This window comes from Colius striatus, chromosome 25 (genome assembly GCF_028858725.1).
Source record: "Colius striatus isolate bColStr4 chromosome 25, bColStr4.1.hap1, whole genome shotgun sequence".
NCBI lineage: Eukaryota > Metazoa > Chordata > Aves > Coliiformes > Coliidae > Colius > Colius striatus.
Window position 1 is genome coordinate 4,535,146 of NC_084783.1, and position 20,876 is coordinate 4,556,021.

A 20,876-nucleotide genomic window follows, 5' to 3' on the forward strand; every position below is an offset into this window, starting at 1 on the left:
TAGTTGTTATTTGTTATTGTTCTGATGAATTTTCAAACCTGGCAACCACAAGGTTTTGAATCTGTAAATACCCAGTGCAATTAAACTCAAATGCCACAGAGATCTGAACTTCCTTTGGGGGTAATGAGATCTCCATGGCAATGAGGCCTGCTGAGTGAGAAACAGGGGGCTGGAATTTGATAAAAGGTGATTTAAGGGCTGTAAATCATCATCATCTTCATCCCAGAGTGACAATGAATCATGAACTAAACCAAACTGTCTCATGGAGCTGTAAAAAGGCATGGGCTGAGAAATAGGGCTTCAAGAGTCATATGAGGAATTGCCTCATGTAAAAAATCCTTTGGGGCTGAAGAAAAAGCAGAAAGGTGTGTCATGAAGAGAATATAAATGTGTTGCTTACAGCCCAGTGCATCAAAGAGCTCAGAGTCTGTAATCCTTCGAGTTGACAAGTCCATGGCATGGTGCCATTCAGGAATGGTATAGATTCCATTCAGCAGCACAAGGACTGTAGTGCAGATGGGAGGTCGTCTGGGGTGGCTTTAAAACTCTGTATGTGCCAGCTAAAATAAGTCCTTTTTGCCCACTTTTAAACTTGGAAGATAGAATTGTTTGAACAAAAACATGTTAGAATTTGAGCCCAGTCTTGTAGTTGTAGTTTCTGAGCTCCTTCTGTAGAAATTGGAAGTTTAGATGTGGTAGGTTGATGTGAGTCTGACATCCAGAAAGTGCTGAATATCATCACTGAGAGTCTCCTCTTCTTTGTGACAAGTTAACTCTGTAAGGGGAGTGATGAAAAGTAACTGAGATAAAAATGTTAGAAGTATCTGAGTCCTTTCCAAATGAGACATTATCTACAAAACTCTATTGGAGGCTCAGGTATCTCTTTATTCTTTCCCGAACTTCAGCTTTTTTATGGTTAGTTACAGGTTTAGTGTGTTTCTACAGAGTGTATAAATGAATGTATTTATAACGTGTGCAGTAAAGGTCACTATTACTGCCTTTAAATACTGAGGGTTGTTTATGTTATGCATAGAGTGACATACAAATAAGAATCACACTCTTGTTGCTGTTCTTGACTGTCTGCTTCCAATTTTGCTTCTCAGGGGCTATTTGATTGCAGCACCTTCTGTTTTCCGCTCTGGTGTTGAGGAAGCGATAAGTGTAACCATCTTTAACTCTGTCAAGGAGACAACAGTTCAGATTCAGTTAGTGGTGAAAGGAGAAACTGTGTCACGAAGCCATGGAACAGTTCTGGGTAAGTTCCTACAATTCTGAGCTTGAGAACTAGTTTCTAAGTTGAGATGCAGTGAGAGCACATCAGAGTCTCGTGGAGAGTTGCTTTAGATGATAATGGAACTGGAACCAAATGAATTAATTCCTTATCTAGTAAAACTTCTCAGGTGGTTGTGCTACTGTGATTTTGAGATGTGTGTGATCTCAAACATCCAAGACTAATAATTTTGGAACCTCAAGACATGCAGAGACCCCAGATAACTGCTATTGAAATGTTTTACGGTGAATATCCTTTCTTTTGAAATCTGAATGAGTGACCCTGGGCAGCTGGGGAAGGGATAAAAAAATGACACCACCATCATCATCATCATTTCCTACCTTTGTTTTAAGCTGAGTGTGGGAAATGCAACCTCTCCATCTTCAGGCCTGAGTATTGCTGAAAGATGTGGTAATGTTTGAGGAATTGGATAAGTTGGATAATATTTTGTGGGGTTGTGTTTTAAAGGCAGATTCTTCTCTGTCCTGTAAGGACTGAGAGTGTTTGATTATGTCCAACTTACTACTGAATGTGTTTACATTATGGAAAATGAAACCCAGTAGCACTGTTCTTCCACTGCTCACACTGGTGTAAGCTGTAGTGTAGACAGGGCTCAGGCAATCAGGCTTTTTAACCATCATGTTTTAAGCCTTTTCTGTGTAAAAACTGGGAGTTACATAAAAGCCATTTCCTTTCTTGGAACAGATTGTATCTGGTTTCATCCTCCCCTTGTCTTTGAAACTGGCTGACACTTGTTGAGTAATTCAAAGGGGGTGATGCTTCCACATGTGGACAACCTGTGCTAGAGAGAAATCTTAGATATGGCTGTATCCAGCCATCAAAATAAATTCTGTGACTGTTTGTTTTGAGAATTATCCTACTCCAAAAAGAGAACATGTCCTTTTTACAGCAAAATACTTCAATGAGTACAGGATGCTCTGTGCTGGAACCTCAGCCTTGATGGTACTCTAACCATAAAGCACTTTGTAGTTTACCTTGTACAAAAGCTGTGAATAAATGTGGACATAGTTTAATTTAGAGAACTGTGCTGGGCCCAACTTGCTCACCCTGGAGATAGTTTTGCACAATGCAAGAAAATTACTTCAGGTGAAATCATACTGAAGGGGTGTTGCAGTCAGCAGCTCCGTGATGTGGGAGTTTCATTCAACTACAAATGTCTAAAAGGGTAGTACCTGAGCTTGGCAAGAATAACACACTCTCTCTCTCTCTTTTTAGATAAAGGAACAATTAAGCTGAAGGTGAGTATCAATTATTTTAAGATGGTTTTGGTGAAAACATGAGGGACTTGCTTTCAACCACAGCAGGTATTGCTCCCTGAGCAACTGCAGCACAAATGCCACATTCTGGTGTACACACCAAAGAGGAAGCAACCTTCACAAGAGTAAGAATGGAGACAGAAAAGAACAAAGCTTAATCCATCACAGCTCATCTGTCAGGTCCTTACACCATTAAAGAAAATGTGTACAAGAGGTTTATGACAAGGTATTATTTTGGGGGGGGGGGAGAATAAAGTTATTAAATAGTTAAATTATTAAAGAACACACGCACTATTCATGCACAAGTGATATTATTTCAGTCTGCTTAGCATATCCCAAGGAGTGGACAGCTGCCCCAGGATCTATCCTCTTCTCACTTTCCTTCTATTTCCATGCCATCCTTTCTTCCCTGTTAAAGTAGCACAAGCATTCATACATTCATACAGCCACAAAGCAAACTGAACTGGGAAAAATGTCCAAATGAAAGTTCCTTGTTTCCCCAGGTTAGTTTACACCCAGATCATTTCCCTGGCTGAATTCACCACTTGGCTACACAAACATTTATTCATCCTCCCACGTAAATCCTCCTACAAAGCTACAAAAGCAGCTTGAGGTAGAAACAGAATTTGATCAGTTCTTAAATCAGCTGTGACAGCTTAGAGAAGCCATAACTATGACAGAAGGAGCAGTCCATAGATGCAAGTAGGAAGACAGTTCTGACACTGAGATCCACACTTTGGTTTGTTTCATAGAATGGTAGGGGTTGGAAGGCACCTTTAGAGATCATCTAGTCATCACCTAGTTTCCCCCAGCTGACCACTTTTCATGAAAGGTACAAGTCAGGAACAGTATTTGCCCCCACACAGCTTCAAGGAAACAGCGTCTACAGATGACCAGTGCAAATACTGCTGTCAGCTCCTCCTAACCCTATACACTGTAGTGATTTTTCGAACTTGCATAATTTACCCAGACAAGAGACTGATAATCTCACTTGTGTAAGCCACATCCTTGCTGTAGGAAGCTTCAAACATGTTTTTTAGCTTCAATTTTAGGCAACAACGTAAATGCAGTCTTACTGCAGCTGCTTTTCAGTTCAGTTAACAAGATACCAAACCACTCAATTCACAAGCCATTACGCCTTTCACATCTACTTTTTCCTCACTGGGTTTCAGGAGCCTCATTCATGAGTCTCCAATAGTAACCCTTTCTCATTGCTTTTTCCTCCTTTCATCCTTGATGTAGGCCAGCAATCTAACTTCAACCTAACATCAACCTCACGGAAGTCAACTTCCTCTTCACCACCAAGTTAAAAGCCTCCAGACTTAGTAACATTCTATGCCTTTATGGGTGATTTTTGTCTCAGCTGCAATTTGGTGCACTCACATCACCAGGACTAGGTTTGCTTATATTGCTTTAGCTCACCAGTTTATTAGCTTATCAATGGATAGTCAAAGGAAAATGAAGTACCTCCTTTGTTTTAACAGTTTGTAAAGTTGCATACCCAGAATATCAGTTGCATTTTTTTTTTCAAGAACAAAATGCTCTAATTATACACCTACATGCCAGATATTAAAAAAAGATGCAGAGAAATGCCAATGAAGTTGCTTTTTGCTACTGAACAACTGCACAGGAACTTGCATAAGGCCACAGAGAGCAATCATTTAAAATTAAAATCAGTAGAGTTGGAAGTATTTAGCTGCCACTTCCACTGCAAGTAATGAATCACTTCACAGAAACATATGACATAGTTCTGCCTCATGAACAGCCTCAGAGTAGAAAGCTGTGCTTTAAGGGAACTCTGAATAGTTAGATTACAGACAATACTACTATGCAAGCTGGACCATTTTTACCGGCTACTCATCAAGAGGAAGGCTGAGCAAGCCACAGACAGCAAGTCAAACCACAGCACTTCTCTGGTCAAGCTGTATGATCCCTCTGACAATGATTGGGTTTTTTTTCCCTTGTTAAATTTCCTTCTTCATTCACCAAGGAGAGCTTATTGCAATAACTGTCATACAAAGGGTGGAACAGTGCGCTCAATGTCCTTCGTCCATTTCCTTTAACTATCAGTGACCAGTAGCCAGCAAGTCTGAAGTATCTTGAAGTAATTATGCAAGTGTAAGCATTCCTAATCTTTAGAAGCTCAAACACCTTAATGTACAGCAGAATCTACAGTAGACTGCTGCTCATGGGGAAGAATGAATCTGAAGCACAGAGGGAAAAAAAACAAACCCAAACCAGTGACCATTTTCTTCTCAAGTCTGTGAGCCGGTTCAAGGAAGACAGCCTTGTGCAGACTTCCTTTTTTCCCCCTCAGCAACTAGTTTCAGAAACACTGTCTTGTATGATAGAGGAAGTCCCCTCAGCGAGCATTTTTGCCAAAAGAGCACCCTATAAAATATGGCACCAACTTTTTGCCTGTATAGAAGAGCTGAACCTAGGTATTGACCTCTGACTTTACTCGTATACACTTCTTAACCTCACCTTGTGTCAGCTGCCAAGGTGTCTCTGGTACATTGCTCAAGACTCCTGTATTACACTTTCCAGAGAACACAGATGGCCTCTTCTCTATCAGTAAAAAACCCAGGCCAGTTACAGTAAGCAGCAATGGCAGTAGCTGGTATAATGTCTGCTCAGGTGAGTATAACTGAAAAACAAGAAAGAGAAAGACCCCTGAACCTTAAGAGGGCAGATTTCTGACAAAGTAACATGCAGACATCAACCTTAATGTATTTATGCTACATATAGACTTCTAGATTATGCAGTCATCATACAACTTGATGGAAGCTGAAGCAGGCACCCATCACTCTATAGCAACGATATGGAAGATTACAGTAGAAGTAACTTGCTGAAACATGATTTCAGCATAGAGTCACATCAGTAGTAAACAGTCAGTTGGCATAACACTGCCCTTTTTTTTAATCACATAGCAAATCCAGACAGTATTTCCTTGCTTTCAACAGCATCAAGATTTGAGACTGCTCTTGCAAACAATGACTTCAAACAGATAGGCTACTTTGAATTATTTAATACTGATTATGAGGCTTTCAATACTCATTATGAGGCTTTAAGAAGAAAAAAACTCTACATTCTCTAAGTCACTTAAGGAAAAGTATCACTCAATTACTGTTGATTCCTTTCAACCAATTCTGCTTTTGTTAGCCAGTTTATTTACCTGAAAATGCACTACATGAGTCCCAGAAAAAAATAACATGATACTTAAATTCTTCTGTCTGAGAATACCTAGTCATCACAGAGCTTTGAGGGAAACCTGCTGGTCTCCAACTACTTGTTATTTTACTATAAAGGACATAAAATATGATCATAATACTGCTCTAAGAGACAGATCTCTGACTTCATACTAAACAATATTCCAAGTGACAAATTAGAACATAAAAGCAAAAGAGCACACATTGACCAGATCCTAAGTGGGTTACCTAATGAATTCTGGTAATAAGGACTGTATCGTCAAGCAACTGAGGATTAAATCCTAGTGAGGCTGGATTCCTGACCAAGTAAACATTTTCATGATGGTTCTCAAGGAAATAAAATAGTCACTAATAAAAAAATATATCACAGAGAGATTAACAAGGCAGCAAGCAATAAAAAGCCAGATAAACTCTATAGCTTGTTAGTAGAGGAGCAAGAAAACAAATGCTGAACAAATTTCAGCTCAGTTCATAGATCTGTAACACGGAATTTATCCAAGAAACAGCCCATACCACAGGGATGGCAGCTGTCTCAAATAGGTTCGAAAACCACAGCAAGTAATTATTTTAAAATGGCATTCTAATACAACACTACAAGCATGACAGTGAACCTTATTCCCAGAAAAACATCACATGAGTATTAGGTTAGGTGGCCACATTATCCTTGTACTCAAAAGGTATGTGACCAATCTAGAATATATCCAAAACTCACTGAAGTAGCTGAGTAAGAATGGCAACAATAACTACAAAATCTGATAGAAAATACTCCCTAACAGCAAAATACTCTAGAAGCTTTGTCTATTAGAAACACACAGAGGAGACTGCTATCAGTTTAAGTCCTTGCACGGAGGACTAGAGTTTAGCAACCATCAGCAGTCTGGAGGAACAAGCCACTGCTGGAATTCAAAGCTAAAAACATTCAAGCTAGTGTAAAACATAAACATCACCAGAAAGCTACCCTACACTGCGAAAAGTTAAATGGCACTGAAGATGAGACGTCATTGCTAAGGTCCTGTTTAGAAAATTAGCCAGACCCCAATTACAGATGAACATCTTCATTAGAACAGTTAATTAGGTACCGTAACACTCTCTTGTTTACGTTGAGTGGTCTGAACAGATGATTAGAAGGATTCCTTCTAATTGTATTATCTCTAATTACTTAGCATTTTTTTAAGCAATTGAAATATCTATTTGATGCCATTTGGCTCATCAACGAAGCACAAGCCTGAATTCAGGTGCAGAGAAGGCTGGAAGCAAAAGGAGAAATACTGGAGTAGAAGGGAATAATGAAACCATACTGGTCAGCAGGTGAAACAGCAACCTCAGGAACACAGCAGCACAACCACCACTGTTGAATTCTTTCTGTAGATGGAAATTCTGCAAAGCTATCTCAATTTTTTCAGTACCTTTTTTATAAGAAGCTCCTTTCCAACGCATGGGAAAACCCAAAGATGTGTATAGTAAAGAATTTCATAAGTGGGAGGCAGAAGCTGGCATTTGCTGCACATCAACTAATTTTAGACTTCACATTCAGACTCCTTCCTGTTTCCCTTCAAATATTTTACTTGTCACAAGCCCTTAACAGCACATAAAATTTACTAAGGACATTCATCAGCATCCACAAAACACAGCAAAGCATTATTTCTCACCATAGTACTGTTTCACAGATGCAAGCAGAGTTAGGTAAGCCAGGGAAAACAAACAAAAAAAAGTCAGAAAAAGTTGAGACATGCAAAGCCTTTGATGGTAACCTTTTATCCAAAACATTAGATTATCAGTTCTGTGGGCAGGAGTGGAGCAGCAGCTGCACAGCATTAGTGAGTCAAAGGATAGAGTGATATATGATTTGCACCCTTGAGACAGTGGTTTCTTTGTGCCAGTATAACATACACAATTTAACATGACTTATTTCAAGTGAGACTGAAGACAAGTAAATCTGAAATAGTGCCAGGTATAAGGTAACAGTTACAGGCCACCTTTACTCAACTATCCCAGAAGGATAATTCCAACAAGTCAAGAAAAATGGAAGCAAAACCAACCAACCTAAAAACCTCTTTTCAGGATTTTGTTACTTTTCCCTACTCTATCCTTTGCAAACAGCACTAACAAAATGAGCTGGCAAGGCAATGGCCTAATGCCACATTTATTTTTATGTTACCTATCAATTCGTATTTGCATTTGCTTGGAAAAAACAAAAATCTACTGGTCCTACAAAAAATAATCTAAATGATTGTGGGGATGAACTCTTTAGTCCATCACTGGAGGAAGGATTACACTTGCCACTTAAATCACCGAGCCGGGCAACACTTCACGTAACTACTTCAGTACTCTGCAGAAGAAATGCAGTAGGTTACATAATTTATCATGAATCTGGAATTTTACTTTTTGCTGCTGTTAATAGAAATAGAAAGCCAAATATTTCAATTCTACATGGTAATTTGGATGGTATTTTCTAAGTGTGTTCAAGTCTCCATTAAACCAATTACTTTCTTATTACATTAAAGCCAACGTTGTCCACTTAATAATGCAGTAATGTACTAGAAGAGGACTTTGCCCCAATCAGCTCAGGATATCTGTTTAGTTTAAATAAGGCCATAATTTGAAGTCACATATTTAGTCAATGAATCATAGTGAAGCTAAAAAAGGAAAGCTACCATTACAGCAAAATGGTTGAGGATGAACTTTACAATATTCCAGTTCTTCACATTTTCACATGTATTTACAGTGCTGTGTTCCTCAAGATGTAAGATTCAAGCTTCTCACATTGCTCATGAAGTAATTTTCAACGTAAAAGTAAAAACACGAGTATTTGATCTCTAATATTATTAAATATCAGAAAAATCAATGACTACCCAGAAAAGAGACACCTCAGTCTGCTTAAATGGAAAGCATTTTGCAATTTCAAAACTAATCAGCTGTTATCTGTCCTTGATTTCCAAAGCAAGGAATTTCCTGCCAAATGGCTACTGGAGGCACCCTAAAGTTTCCACAATTAACTGTGCATTACAAGAAAGGCAAATGCCTCAACCCTTGCCTTACATCATAAGGATGTACAGTTGCTGTTAGTTGAGCATAATGAATTTTAACTCTTTCTTTTCCCAGTATTCCAGACACTTGTACATTCGTATATAACCTGAAAATTGCCTGGCATTCTACTAACACATCATTATTTTTCTTGCTCATCAAAATTTTATTGAGCTAAACAAGTTTAGATCCTTAGTTTTCTTCAAGTAGAAGCTCTTGGCCTTTTCTACTCCAAAAGCAGTAGCTCTGAATGAAGCATGCAAATTTACAATACATTTCTTATTACTCTTGGTAATCAATCCTGCCAAAGAAGTTACTGCCACAGATGCCTAACAAAGGAGAAACTGCACTGCAATGCAAGTAATGCAACATAATACAGGAAAAAGTCAAATAAATTACCTTCCTTACAACATTTCCTTCTCAGTTACCTTCTCTCTGCTCTCCTGTAACCCTTGACACCCTGATCTCAATCTATGCCCTCAAAGCACCTAAAGATGCAGAGGTCTGCTTCCTCTTAATGATTCAAATGCAGTTTAACCTCAAGACAAAGACACCTTATCAGGCTTACAGTGACACTAAAGGCCTGTGAAACTTTACTACCTTACAAAAAACGTGTTGTGTCAGAGTTACAGACACACACTTCAGTATGATTCAGAGGAAACTGAAATGTGGCCTTGTTGAGAAAACGGGGAAAGAAGGCAAAACAACCAAGAGTGTTAGAGGGAAATAACATAAGCCAAAAGAACCCTGGAGGCTATTCTACCACCTTTTGCAGTTTTCTTTATTTTATCCTTAATGGCATTACAGCTGTCAACAAAGGAAGTAAAAAATTTCTCTGGTCCAAAACTGCATTTCCTCTGATAAGAAATTTTCTTAAGAAACTTGAGGTTTAACTACTTTTTTTCCTTCCGATTCATACAAAAGAGGTTCATCAGCAGAATGTACACACAACAAAAATACCTTTAAACCCACTTTTATTGTTAAACATTGTTGGTCATTAAAGGAAATGCATCTTTTTCTAGGCTCTGCATTGAGTTTCGCTTGGTAATCGGATACAAGCACCACAATAAAGCCTAGATAAAAGCAACTTGGCAAGTCACACTGAAGTCATGTGATACATCAAGAAAACATGATATACTAGAGACAAAAATCTCTGAATTTTCCTTTTCTGAAATAAAGGCACTCCTACACTGTTCAGAAGGCAGGTTACCCACTAAAACAGCCATCCACTGAGAAAAACACTTAGCAGCATCTCACACTTCTCAATATTAAAATAAGCAGGTCTCACTTCTTAGAAATTTGATTAATAAACAGTCTTCAAAACAGAACAAAGTACAAAAATCCAAATGTAACAAAAAAAAGAGTAGCAAACCACAAACTTTTTGTGGAATCCTAATTTTTCACTCTTTCTGTGACTGTTGAGAAAGCTCATACTGTTGCATCTTTTAGGACTTTTTCCTTTTTAAATGCCTGAGATATGTGAATCATGGTATTGGACCATCTAGCTAAGGAAAGACCATGTTAGACTAAGTGATACTCAGCTACGTGCATATGAGTCAAACAATCGTATACAGGATTATTCAAGAGGTCTAATGTTTGAATCATCATTTGTCAGAAAACCCAGACTGCACTAAGCATTACTTTCTAGGTAAACCTCATTTAGATTTATCATCAGCTGCATTTAGTCTTCCTAAATTATTCAGTTCTGTAAGTGTTTTAGGTTCCACAGAAAACCAGAAACAGATGAGTCTTCCCACTCTGACTAGATTATCCATTGGCACAGACAGGTGCCCAGTCACTGCAGAAACTACAACATTCAACTACTGAAAAAGCTTTTCATTGAGAAAAACATTCAAGCCAAACCTTGCATAACCCAAACTGTACAGCTGTATAAAACTAGTTCCAGTTACTGCAGCAACTCCTGAGTTCCATGGTAGTAAGTAAACACTAATGATTAAGGAAATGGCCTTAGATACATCCTCCTGAAAAGCACAGACAATGTTACTGGACTTTATGTAGAGTAGATAGAGAATCTCACTGTGAGTTCAAAGACAAGAAGAGATCAAGAACAACTCTTTTTCTAAAAGACACACAATGAATCTTGAAGCTGCTATGAACTGAAGTTCCCCATGTTGCTTTCCCTACAATAAATGGATTTGTTCCTGACAAGATTCTGAGTTAAAAACACTAAAGACTTACTAAAATGGGATGGGTGTGACTCTAATGTACTAAAACAGAACACAGGGTTACCTCACTCTGTTACTTCAGGGCAAGTACTTCAGCCATGTATTCCAGCTAAGAAACTTGAAATCAGAGAGCATCTAATTACCCATGACAAACTCTTATTTGCAAACAGGGAGGTAGATAAACTGATACCAGTCCACCTCTAGGAGTAACGTGGGAGGATGCTGATGACATCTTGGAAAGGATAATTGCATTTGCAGGAGGTCTGAGATCATCTCCAGCCCTTTGCTACACTGCCACACATTTCCAGAAGGTGAAATCAAGGAATACTGAACTTATCTGCATCCAAAGCACTTCTGACTTTTCAGAAAAAGAACTTGCAAATAAAACTCGGTAAAAATTTTGCCAAAATACTCATGGAGTAACAGAAAACAAACAAAATGATACTGGGAAGTCATCTTGCATTAGGGATCACACATACTTGTATCAACCACACGGTAACAACCGTAATGAATCAGGATAATGTTCTGCTGCTTTTAGTCTATAAACATGCAACAACGACATATTCCCAGATTACAGAAGTTTTACTTTGCAAAGATTGCTAACTCAAACTTACCTAAAAACCATATCACTAGCAAGATACAAACATCTAGAGGCATACAACATGACAGGCAATGACAGTCACCATAATAAAGCACAACCTCAACACAGCAGCAGCACTGACACCAAGAGTTGCCCAAAAATAAAACAAAGAAACAAAAGAATCCAGAAAGTTTTAACGGGTTCTTTCTGGAAGACACTGGGATATTTGTATGAAAGCTTACAGGCTGTTCGTACCAAGAGTTAAAGACATCATGCGAAAAAGCAGAACGCTGCATAGTCGAGAGATCAGGAAACAGGAGACAGAAATTAGCGTCTTGCCCTGATCAATGGGCAGATTTTCCCTTGCACGTCTCCCGAGAGACCGAAGACGCAGCCGGGCAGCGAGGCACGTCCCTTCCCTAAGGCACGGCCGGCTCTTCGGGTACATCAGACGCAAAACAAGAGAGCAGCAACACATCTGCCATCGCGTCGGTTACCAGCCCACACAACTTCAGTCTGCTGCTCCCGGGCACCGCTCCGCTCCAGCACCCACCGCCTCAAGGGGGGACTCCCAGAACTGCTCCCGGGCTCCAGACCCCTGAGGGAATTGCTGGAGCTCCACGATTTCTTCCCGCCCGTCTCCCGCCTCCCCCCCGCCCCGAGAACTCCCGCACCTGCCTCACAGCGCCCCACCACACGGGCCTCGGGGGACAGCACCGCTGTGATGGCACCCCGTCCGTCAGGAGCGCCACCGGCACCACGCCGGCTACAGAGACGAAAGAGAAAGAAGGGAATGAAGGGAAGAAGGAACCTGGATGCCCAGGGGCGCGCTCCGCCTCTGTTTTACCTCAGCCGCCGTGTCAAACGGTAGCGACTAACGCCGCCGCCCGCCACAGGCCCCGCTCGCCACTTCCGGGTACAGGGAGGCAGGGCGGCGCCCATTCAGCGCCTCGAGCGCACTGCGCATGCGCGCAGCCCCGCGCCAGGCCGGGAGGCGCAAAGCACCGCCTGGAGCTGCGGGAGGAGGCGCCGGGCTCGCCCCGGCCCGGCCCGCGCCCCCGCCTGTGGCTCCCTGCGCGGCTCGGGAAAGGGTGATGTCGGGAGCCGGGGGCTGGGCCCTGCGGCGGGAAGAGGGAGTGGCCAGGTTCCTGTCAAAACCAAACTACACCGGTGCCGTTCCTGGCCGGGAGCGTCGCCTCCTGGCACCGTGAGGGCTCCCGCTGCAGAGGCGGTGGTGTCGCTGCCGCTTTTCCAGCGATTCCGTAGCTCAGTGGGGCGGCGCAGAAATTCCCTCCCGTAGCGTTCTTGCCGTTCGTCAGCTGAGTCTGCAGAGCATGGCCACCTCCCGCCCAAGACCTGAGGCGAAACCGGCGAGGTCAGTCACGTTTAGGCGTTGTCAGCCCGTCGCTTCGCGCTTTGCCCTGGCGCCGAGGGGAGCGTGGCGGGGCTGTGCCGGGGCGGGAGGGCTCCGTGCCCGGGCCGTGACCCTGCGGCCCGGCCGGGCTCGTGTCCCTGCTCCGCGCCGCCAGGGGGCGCGCGGGGGCCGGCGCTGCGCGCGCGGCGGTTCGAACGCGATGGCGGCCGAGGCGGCGGCGTGAGAGCGGGGTAGCGGCCCGCCGGCCGGCTCCTCGCTCCCCGTCTGCGCCCGCTGTCGTCTACTGCTTTGTGTTTGCAGGATGTCCGGGCAGGCCCCCAACCGCAGCGCCAGGGGGGCGAGCGGACGAGTGTCCGAGACGGAGCCGAAAGGTACCTGGGCGGAATGGCGAGCGCGGTCCGCCTGAGGGGCGAGGCGGGGCGGCGGGCCCGGCTGAGCTCTCGCCGCTTCTTCCTCAGGAGGACGGGTCGTGAAGTCGCGCTATCTGCAGTGCTTTCAGAAGGACGGCGAGAAGGTAGTTGGACGACTCTCGGGGGCGCTCCGCGGGGTCAGAAATGGTGCGAGGGGCGGCTGGGGCGTGTGGCAGCGAGACCGAAGCGATACCAGCACCCGCCGCGGTTCGGAGCGAGTCGTGGTGTAGCGCTGGATGCAGTCTGGGATGGCAGCTCGAGGTGACTTGCGAAGCAACAAGACGAGCTGGGCCTGTAGTTGTTTATTGTCAGCGTTCAAGTCGGAGTGAATATAGATTGCCGGTGACAATGATATTCAGTCTTACTCATTTCTTGATTGTCAGGGTAATTCAGTACATTCTTTTTCGACATCCACTGCTAAAACATCCGCTGCCACTAAACCCAGATCAGTGCCTCGGAAACGTGGCGCTTCGGCTGGTAGGTATTACCAGAATTTAAGAGCTCTTCTTTTGTGTATTTATTTCCAGCCCTTAAGAACTTGATGGTACCCTGAAGAACTCTAAAATGCTGCTACAAGATGATCTTTTGTTTTACTCGCATCTGGATACAGAGGGAATTAATAAATGATGTGGGATTAAGAGGTGTAAACTCAAGTGCATTGAAGTCTCCTTTGAATCTTCTGATAGAAAGTTAATGTTCTGATAGGAGACTGTTTTGTGATGAAGTCTTTGGGTTGTCTAACCTTATTTCTTGCCTCCTGCACAAGACTTTGAACTCTGCTTTCACTGTGCCCTCACAGTTACCCAGCTTTTCTATTTAATCTTTTCAGTAAACCAAGAGTAAATGACTGAGAATCTCTGGCTGCAGGACAGTCCATTTTTGTTTCTTTTGCAAGAGTCACAAAAGAATTTTCTAACAAAACTTTTCTCCAGGTGACTTGAAAATCCTGAGTTAATAACATTATTCTCTGTTGTTGAGCTGTGAAATGTTTCAGAGGATAACATTCTGAGCCACCTTATCTTGAGATAAGTCAGGGAGGAAGCAAATGAGAGAGAGAGAGACAAAATATGTAGAAGCTTGTGTAAGGTGCCCAAATATTAGTGAAAGCACACAGAATTGTGACTTTGTGCAGAATCTACTCTAATTCTTTTAGTCTGACAACAGCTTCTTTCTTCAGGTCGTGTCCCTGGCTCATTAAACCAAAGCAGTTTTGAGAAAGGTGACTTGCAATCCACTTTATTAGATGAAGATAAAAGTAGTCGACCAGAGCTTGATCTTTCACCTGTTACTGGTAAGCTTCCACTCATACTCAGGTTCCAGGTTTATTATTTTTCATGTCTGTGCCATGACTTGATGATAAGTAACCTTCTGTTCTTCTAGATTCATGAAAGGACTTCTGAAGGGAAGTTGAATGTTGTTGCAAGTGTCCTTAAGCAGAGCTATTAAGACCTTTGGAGTTTAATTTTAATCATCTGTTTTATTTAATTGTCTGGGTGCTCGGTTCTTTTTGTTTAGCATTGAGTTTTCAAGAACAAAGTGCTCTCCATTCTTTGTTCCTGTGACAGATGAGTGTCAGATTATCAGCCCTTTGGCCAGTTGTTTCCCTGGGATCTGTAACTGTCACTTGCAGCTTAATGCTCCCACGATGCACATCTCGTGTCATCAGACTCAGAAGCAGAGCACACATAATAATCTTGAAGTTGTCTTTGCATGTGAAGGACCTGATGGTGTGTTGTTCCACCCTGTATACTTTGGTAGAAGAGGGCAATAACTTTTCTGTTGCAACACAGATAAAAGTGCTTGTGAAGAGACTCATCATTCAAAACCTGTTTGCAAAGGAGCTACTGGGACACGTAAAAGCCGAGCAAAAAAGGTGAGTCTCACTGCTTTCATGTGTGTCTTTTGAAATGTGTGAAATGAAGGTTCTCTGTTTATCTTTAATCTCCATAACAACTTTGGGGTCCTGGAATCAGCTGAAGCCCTCTGGAAGAAGTCAGAGGCTATGTCTGTTGTGTTGCTGGTGATGTTCTTGTTTATCAGATGTCTTAACACTGACTGAAGTTTTGCTTCCATTCCCTGTGGTAAAGAACCTGCTCCACTTGTAGCATCTCCTCAAGTGTATTCTTCTTGTGTTTCTGTCCTACTTGTTAATTAGATCAGATCTTTCAATATTTTCTGACCTTTTTACTCAGAAAACCAACATTGATTCAACCTGACTCAAAGTGCAGATCTTGTTCAACCTAGCACTGAAAAAATGTGCTGAGAATGTTACAGAAAAGGGTGAAGCACAGAGGTGTATTGAATGTGCATTGTTTAATAACCCAGCCTTCTTTGGAGCAGACTGTTGTTGATGACTCGATGATGATTCTGGGCACAAATGGAACTTTCAGTGATTTGTTTGAACATTAGAAGAATAATTGTTGAAATACCAAATTTGCTCTAGTATGTTCTTTTCTTTCTAGAAGGGAAATGATGATGTTGTGATTGAAGAGCTGGAGTCTCTGACACTGCTTTTAACTTACCTAAGAATAAAGGTGAGAGTCAGTCAAGTATTTGGTATTTCAGACGGAAGAACTTGATATTGAGGAACTGTTTAATGCCTTGTCTATGCTTTCTGACCTGTAACAGTTAGATTTTTGTGACTTTCTATGTTTATGCTTGTAAAACCATTTTCCTTGCTTTGAAAACTCTCTTAGAGTGAATGCAGTGCCAGTTTATGAAGCTGGGTCTTGTTCTTCACAAAGCAGGGGTATGCAGAAGTCTTGAGAAGACTGAAGGAGAGCGTTTGGTTGGGTTCATGGTTGTAGCAATGACTTTTTGCTCTTTGTTCACTCAGTGCTTTTTATGTCTGGTTTTCCTTTACAAAAATCATTTGGGAGGTTGAGGGAAGATGATGGAGGGGGCACTAACTATAATGTCCTGTGCTTATTGCATGAGGTCTTTGCTTCCTTAACTGCAGCTCTTTGATCTGGTCTGGTCCTTACACTTGTTTATTCAGAGTAACTTAGACTAGTGTTACTTGAGTTAATATTTTGTGTGTGTGTGTGTAATAGGCAGAAAAAAATCTTGCTGAGCTGGAGAAAAAAACAGAAGAGAACTTGTTAAGGTTATGTGAAGAAAAGGAGAGACAGCAGGAGAAGCTCTGGGAGCTGAAGCGTGAAATTCTACTCAAAGAGAGAGAGCAGAGACTAGAGGAAGCATTAGACAAACAGGTAGGCTTTATTACAGTCTGGACCTCTTCTCTATTGAAACAAGCTCACTTAGGAAGTAGTCCTTTATCCAGAGAAGATTCTTCTGCTTCTCTTGTCTCCTGGGACGTGGTTTTATGCATCTTAAAATAAAGATTGACTTCTTGTAGCACGAAATGTTTCCTAGTAACCTAAACACAGACCTTTTGTCACTTTCTTGGTTGTGTCGTGTACATAGGCAAGGAGAAGTTAGAGCTGCAAGGGGCAGCAGTAGTGCACTGATCACCAGAGTACTTTACAAGCTCTGCAAGTGTCTTAAGCCATGTGAACACCCTGCTGCTGGGCAATGACAGTTATAGCTAGAGCTTGAGATGTTGACCTTTAGATGAGAGGTGGACATCTGTACTTTGATTTATTTTTATACATCAGCGATAGTTGTGGCCTGATTGTAAGAAGGCAAGTTTCTAATTAAGTTCTTGGTAACAGGTGATCTTAGAAGCTAAGTCTTCCCCTCTTTGTCAGTGTTTTGTTAGTTCTGTTGCATCACATTAAAAGGTAGTTCTTTGGGAATAACAAATGTTCAGAACTGATCTTAGGTTTGCTTTTAATAAATATGCATTGCAAAAATTCAACAAGACTTCAGTGTTCTGATGAATACACTCTTAACTGTAGTGTCATGTATAGTACACTTCACCTGATCTATTGCTAATAGCTCTCAACAGCAGTAACAAGGAAATTGGTTTTGACATAGACATTTTGGGGTGGTAGAGGAAAATCTAGTAAGCAGCATTAGAGGAGTATCCTACCACAAACTTCTCAAATTCTTCTGTAAATGAGCATTTCAGAGCGGTACTTGGAGTTTTTTATAAACTATTTGTGCCTCTCTTTCAGATGGATGTACTTTCCCCCCTTGTTGCTGTTTGTGAACAGTTTAAGGAGCAATATAAAAACTTTGCTACTTCGCTGGATGCCGCTAGACATAAATTACCCATCAGGAATATTCACATAGAAGGAGATGCACAAACATACCTTGGTATGGCAATTGGATTCATCAAACTTCTTATAAAAAATAGCGATTTTGTGATATGCTAGCTTTTTGTGGTATGCTGGCTCTCTGGCCACTGCAGGAATTTATGTGCTCTTACAGCTTGTATGGACACTGGGCTGCAGCAGTAGTCACATGTTTTGCTGTGAGTAATTTTTGTCTCTGTTTAACCACTAAACCACACCTGAACAAGGTTTTTATCTTGCAGCAGGAAAAACTGTCTAAACTGGGGCAGCTTTCATGCAGAAAATTGCTAAAGAAAGTGTGTGTTTTACCTATTTGTGGCATTCCTCTTCCTTTCTAGTTCCTAATGAGTGAGCAAGTTATAGAGTTACAAACATACTGTGATCTCTTTTTGTTTCTGTGTTTGAGAGATAAAGTCACGTGGGTAGACGTGCTCACATTTCCTGTACAACTAGAGTTTAAATGTGCCCTGGGATATCTTGAGCCAGAGAGTGCTTGTTTGATAAATGAGTACTTGTGTTCTGTATTGAAGTCTGGACAAAAAAGATATCTTTAAACTGCTGATCTGCTAGTAATGAGATTCTTAAACCATCTACAACGATCTTGCTTACACTTTAAAACAAATGGAGGAGATTTATTGAAGAACTTGGTTTTTTTGTAAGAAAGATTGAAAGAAATACTTATTTTTGGTTGGTGAATGCTGAAGGAAAGGACTGGATCAGTTCCATTTTGGGATTATATGCAAAAAGCAATGTATGTAAGTGGCCAGGGAAATTTGGATGTATAAAATATGCTTTTCTCTTGCATTTGTCATGTGAAAGTCTTTTACATATTCTAAATGAAAATTTGATTAGCAATTTTATTAGGCTGCTCGTAGAATCGCTGTACAGTGGGGGTTGGAAGGGACTTTTAGAGCTCATCCAGTCCAGCCCCCCTGCCAAAGCAGCTCCCACCTAGATCAGGTCACACAGGAACGTGTCCAGGTGGGTTTGGAAACATCCCAAGAAGGAGCCTCCACAGCCTCCCTGGGCAGCCTGGGCCAGGGCTCCCTCACTCAAACACTGAAACAGTTTTTCCTCAAGTGGAACTGTTTGTGTTCCAGATTCTTTCCATCACCCCTTGTCCTGTCACTGGAGACAACAGAAAAAAAAGTGTTGCCCCAACCTCCTGACACCCAGCAGTTAGATACTTGTCAATATGAATGAGCTCCCCCCTCAGTCTCCTCTTCTCCAGACTGAACAGCCCCAGATCCCACAGCCTTTCCTCAGAAGGAAGATGCTCCAGTCCCCTCAGCATCTTGCTGGGCTCTCTCCAGCAGTTCTCTTTCCCGCTTGAGCTGGGGAGCCCAGAACTGGGCACTGGACTGCAGATGAGGCCTCCCCAGCACAGAGTAGAGGGGCAGCAGAACCTCCCTTGACCTGCTGCCCACACTGTTCCTGATGCCCCAGGATGCCATTGGCTTTCTTGGCCACGAGCTCACATTGCTGCTCACGTTTAATTTGCTGTCAACCTGGACTCCCAGGTCTCTCTCCTGGAGCTGCTCTCCAGCAGGTCTGTCCCCTGGTTTTGCTGCTGTTAGTCTCCATAGCTAAAAATAACTTAGCTTTCCCAGTTTTCTCTTGGGGTGATTGTGAAAGCTGAACAAACAGTAGCTTTCATTACCTAGTTCACTTGTTTCTGTGGATATTTGGCTGTTAAGTAATCTTGTATGAGTTGATGCCACTGCCTGTATTTTTGAATGAGATCTTTACCATCTGATATTGTAGATGGCCTGCAGAAGGAGTTAACTGTCACACAGGAACTTCTGGCAGAAATTATGCCACGCTACTCAGAAGAAAGCACACAAGTGTTTGGGGTACTGAAAGACCTTAAAGAAGTCTCTCAGAAACTGGATCAAGAGATTCAAAGGTATTTACAGCGAATCAGGTGAAAAGACTTATTGGCTAAATGTTGGGAGGAAAATCCATAGTTTTGCCAGACCGTGTGTAGAATGTGTCTTGGAAGAGGATTAACTGAGGGAACAACACCGAGTTTAGTTCTGTCTGTAGTGGGCATCTGTATTTCCATCCCTACCCTACCTACTGTCAAAGGAAAGACGTTTGGACTTTTCATTTTGTTTGTTTCTTCTAATTGGCCAAGTTTTGTGTGCCATTCCCTGACACTTCCACTGAGAATTTCAATGGCCAAGAATAGCCCTGGGAAAGTGCAAGTATATAGGAGATGAGAACTGCAGGAGACAGAAAGGCAAACTGGAAGCAGTGTGTCTTAAATAATAACCATGGAAATGTATCACCCTTTAGAAGTGACAGGGTGCACAGAAAAGGTTTTTTCCTTAAGTATTGAGTCAACAAATACAAAGTATCACTGAGAGCAGGAGGAAGAGATGAAGCATGATCTATTTCCTTTCCTCCCTTCCTTCATTTCGCTATAATAGATGACAGGTAAAAACTTTGAAGATTAATAGACCATAAAGCATCTCCCCCTGCTGCAGACTTCCCTTCACCAAATTTTAGCCTTTGGGTAGATAATATATATGACAGTTTTTCTTGTGGCTCCATGGTAGGAGAATGATACAAATGTCCAGGTGTCAAATGTCCATAGCCTTTGGGGTTAAGCAGAAGTTGTTATCCTTTAGAGTAACTGATTTAGCTTCATTTATTCCAGGAGCTCCACACAAGTGCAGAACCTGGCGTTTGAAGTTAGTAAAGAAGTTTCTCTGTGTAACCAAAGAAAATGTGAAGAGCAGCATGGACCAGATGTTGTAAGAGACTGGTACTTCGGCTAAGTTTGTGTCTTGTTTGACAAACGAGCGGGTTCTAAAGCAACGAGACCATGCTTCTGTGTGAACATACAACTTGTCCAATTTTCAGTCAGTCATACAACTTACCAACATTTTTAGGCTGTGTGAGCACTGTAAGCATGTGTGCTTCCTAAAATAAAGGGAGTTTTCTTCTGCATTCTGCCCATAAGGAGACCTCCTTTTTGAGTGCAAATTTCTTTGACACCTTCTGCTTTGACAACACTGAAAGTATTTTCTTGGCAAATATGACCTATGTATTCTTAAAGTTCTTGTTTGCCTTTCTTGGAAGTAGCTCCAAGACTGATTTAGACTTTTCAGACTGATTTCCATCTTTTTCCCAAGTAGCATTCTTTAGAGGGCAGTGTACGAGAACGCCAGTGGATCAGAAAGAGCCTGGTCACTTCCACCAAGTGAAAACTTTGTTAACTTTGTGGCTGATTGTCTTGGAAATGAATTATTAAAACCATCAATGTTTTTGTAGTAACCTGCCATCTTCTTTTTAAGGACTTTATTCTCTTTAATAATAAAGATTACTTTCCACTGCTTTA

General features: G+C 41.9%; 1 protein-coding gene and 1 long non-coding RNA gene across 4 annotated transcripts; both read left to right on the forward strand.

The window, feature by feature from the left end:
- Nucleotides 1–2,760, forward strand: LOC133627799 (uncharacterized). The gene is made up of 2 exons (XR_009820401.1): nucleotides 1–1,255; nucleotides 2,507–2,760. It is a non-coding gene; the product is annotated as an uncharacterized LOC133627799 (long non-coding RNA).
- A 9,757-nt stretch (nucleotides 2,761–12,517) lies between these two features.
- Nucleotides 12,518–20,876, forward strand: LOC133627782 (HAUS augmin-like complex subunit 8). 3 transcript variants are annotated; one of them, XM_062014885.1, is made up of 11 exons: nucleotides 12,518–12,921; nucleotides 13,222–13,292; nucleotides 13,380–13,435; nucleotides 13,715–13,808; nucleotides 14,509–14,622; nucleotides 15,122–15,204; nucleotides 15,794–15,865; nucleotides 16,385–16,543; nucleotides 17,411–17,552; nucleotides 19,295–19,436; nucleotides 20,193–20,876. In XM_062014885.1, exons 1-11 carry the CDS (start codon nucleotides 12,881–12,883, stop codon nucleotides 20,311–20,313), a joined length of 1,095 nt encoding a protein of 364 aa, XP_061870869.1. In that variant the 5' UTR covers nucleotides 12,518–12,880; the 3' UTR covers nucleotides 20,314–20,876. The 3 variants fall into 3 exon arrangements, with proteins under 3 accessions (XP_061870869.1, XP_061870871.1, XP_061870872.1); XM_062014887.1 differs by having other exon boundaries at nucleotides 15,797–15,865; XM_062014888.1 differs by lacking the exons at nucleotides 12,518–12,921; nucleotides 13,715–13,808 and having other exon boundaries at nucleotides 13,094–13,435.

Coding starts and splice junctions, on each gene's coding strand:
- LOC133627782 (XM_062014885.1), top strand. CDS start 12,881: ATGGCCACCTCCCGCCCAAGACCTGAGGCGAAACCGGCGAG. Junction 15,866..16,384: donor TAACTTACCTAAGAATAAAG/GTGAGAGTCAGT, acceptor TGTGTGTAATAG/GCAGAAAAAAATCTTGCTGA. Junction 19,437..20,192: donor CTGGATCAAGAGATTCAAAG/GTATTTACAGCG, acceptor CATTTATTCCAG/GAGCTCCACACAAGTGCAGA.